This window comes from Urtica dioica, chromosome 2 (assembly GCF_054948205.1).
Source record: "Urtica dioica subsp. dioica isolate 48M chromosome 2, U.dioica_male_clone48M_v1_H2, whole genome shotgun sequence".
NCBI classification, from domain to species: Eukaryota; Viridiplantae; Streptophyta; class Magnoliopsida; order Rosales; family Urticaceae; genus Urtica; species Urtica dioica.
In genome coordinates this window covers 53,896,822-53,898,882 of record NC_142757.1, presented here as the reverse complement: position 1 = coordinate 53,898,882, position 2,061 = coordinate 53,896,822, and the positions used below count along the sequence as shown (strand labels likewise).

The following is a 2,061-nucleotide window of genomic DNA, read 5'->3' as shown; positions in this document are numbered from 1 at the left end:
AGGAAAATAAAAATTATATCACCTATAAGGATGCAAATCTTTAATTACAAATTAAAATATTATGTCATTGATAATTGAAAATTTGATAATAATAAATTAGTTTAATAATATGTATGAGTGCGTTTATTATTAATATATAAAGAGAATGAGACAGGTTTTTTTTAATGGGATTGAGATAGAAAATATAAGCGATGTATGTTAAAATCATGTAATTTGATATACATTATTGGTTATGGCTTTTATTCATTTGTAAATGATGGTTTCATATGAGTTGTTTTTTAAATATTGGTATCTGTGTATGCATGCATTAATCCACGTGGATGAATATATAATGTACACAACTCAGCTAAAAGAGAAAAAATTTACCCGAAATATCAAATACAATTTGTTTGACAGCACACTGTGACAAATTTTTTTTGGGGGTGTTGTAGTATTTCAACATTCACTCCTTTTTATAGAATTAGAAACAAAAATATTTTAAAAAATAATAAAATCATTGCTGCAATGACGTACACAGACGGTTATTACCTTTAAACTTATCATTACGTGGTCGTCCTTTATTGGGTGAAAAAATACTGTTCTTGCTACAGTGTTTTCTCACTTTGCTTTAGTTATATGTATAATGTAATAACGGAGCATGCAAGCTAAAATTCCTCCCAATTAACAATTAATTTCTATTTTACATCAATTTAACCTTTTCTTTATATTATGAAAAAATTAGTAAAAAGTACCCTCATTTTCATTTTTATGTAAAATTACACCGTCACTTTTGAATTGTCCAAAAAAAATACCTTAACATTTTCAACTTCTACAAGTTAATACCCTCACTTTATAATTGTGCAAATATATACCTCGATTTATTAATTATTGTTAATTCATACCTTCATGAAATTAGTACTTTTAATGGGCCTATTACAACAATTAAGCCCTTTTCATTTAATTTAGTTTCTTTTGAAGATTACTTTTCATTATCATGTAGTAAAGTATTAAAATAAGGTTTGAAATTTGCAGATATTCAAAAGTAGGGGTACATATGTTGCATATCCCAATTAACAATTGAGGGTACTGGTGGTGAGAAGAAATTGAAAATGTGTTAGGGTATTATTTTGCAAAAAAAAAAAATGAGGGTATTATTTTGTAGGTTACTCTAAAAAAACATGCCTGAAAATTATATACAAGTCCCACACAAATTTTTTTTTTTTTTTTTTTTTTATTAACTCAACACAGCACACACCTTGGGGATAAAAGGAGTATCCTCGTTCTTGCACTTTGGATGGAATCCCATTCCAAAGAATCCAATTCCCATTCCCTCTGCAACAGCTTTCACCTGTAAGAAAATCACTCTATCATGATATAAATATATTACAATATATATATATATATATATATATATATATATATATATATATATAAATATATGCGTAATTGTTTGGGTTTGACCTGAAAAAGGTGAGAATCAATCTCAGCACGGACGTGATGCAAAGTTTCCACAGGAGCTCCACTATGCTCGAGTTGACCACCAGCCTCCAACGATATGTTTTGCTTTCCCTGAATTAAATTATATTTTAATTCATTTACATATGTTCTTTCAATTCCTAAATAATAATAAGGATAAATTACACTCATGTCCCCTGAACTTTTGACCATTTAACAACGTGGTCTCTATTTTTATTTTTCTTACAGCGTCGCCCTTAAACTTTCATATTCTTACAAACTTAGTCCTTCCGTCAAATATTTTCTATATTCCGTCTATTTTAACTTGTGTAATCGACATATTACAACTTGAATATTTAAAATTACTTATATATCCTTTATTTAATTATTTTATATTTAAAATTAATAAATTAAAATTAAACAATTTCATTTTTCATTTTGTTTGTTGTCTTTTTTAATACTTTTTTTATATATTTCCATTATACTTTTTTTTCACAATAATAGAAAATTAATAATAAATAATAATTCATTTTTACAATTCATTTTTATTAAAAATTCATATTTTACATAATTATTTTATTTTATTTATTTTTTTATATAATAAATAATAATTTTTAATAATATTAA

At 25.4% G+C, this 2,061-nt stretch overlaps 1 protein-coding gene across 1 annotated transcript in view; it reads right to left on the bottom strand.

Moving 5' to 3' along the window:
* Positions 1-1,324, bottom strand: part of LOC149405698 (glutamate--cysteine ligase, chloroplastic-like) — a 9,615-nt gene extending 8,291 nt beyond the window's left edge. The window contains exon 1 of the mRNA XM_089607862.1: positions 1,235-1,324. Within this exon, the coding sequence (XP_089463988.1) occupies positions 1,235-1,306 (72 nt within the window). The 5' untranslated portion in view covers positions 1,307-1,324. The remainder of the gene's footprint in view (positions 1-1,234) is intronic.
* Positions 1,325-2,061: the final 737 nt, after the last annotated feature.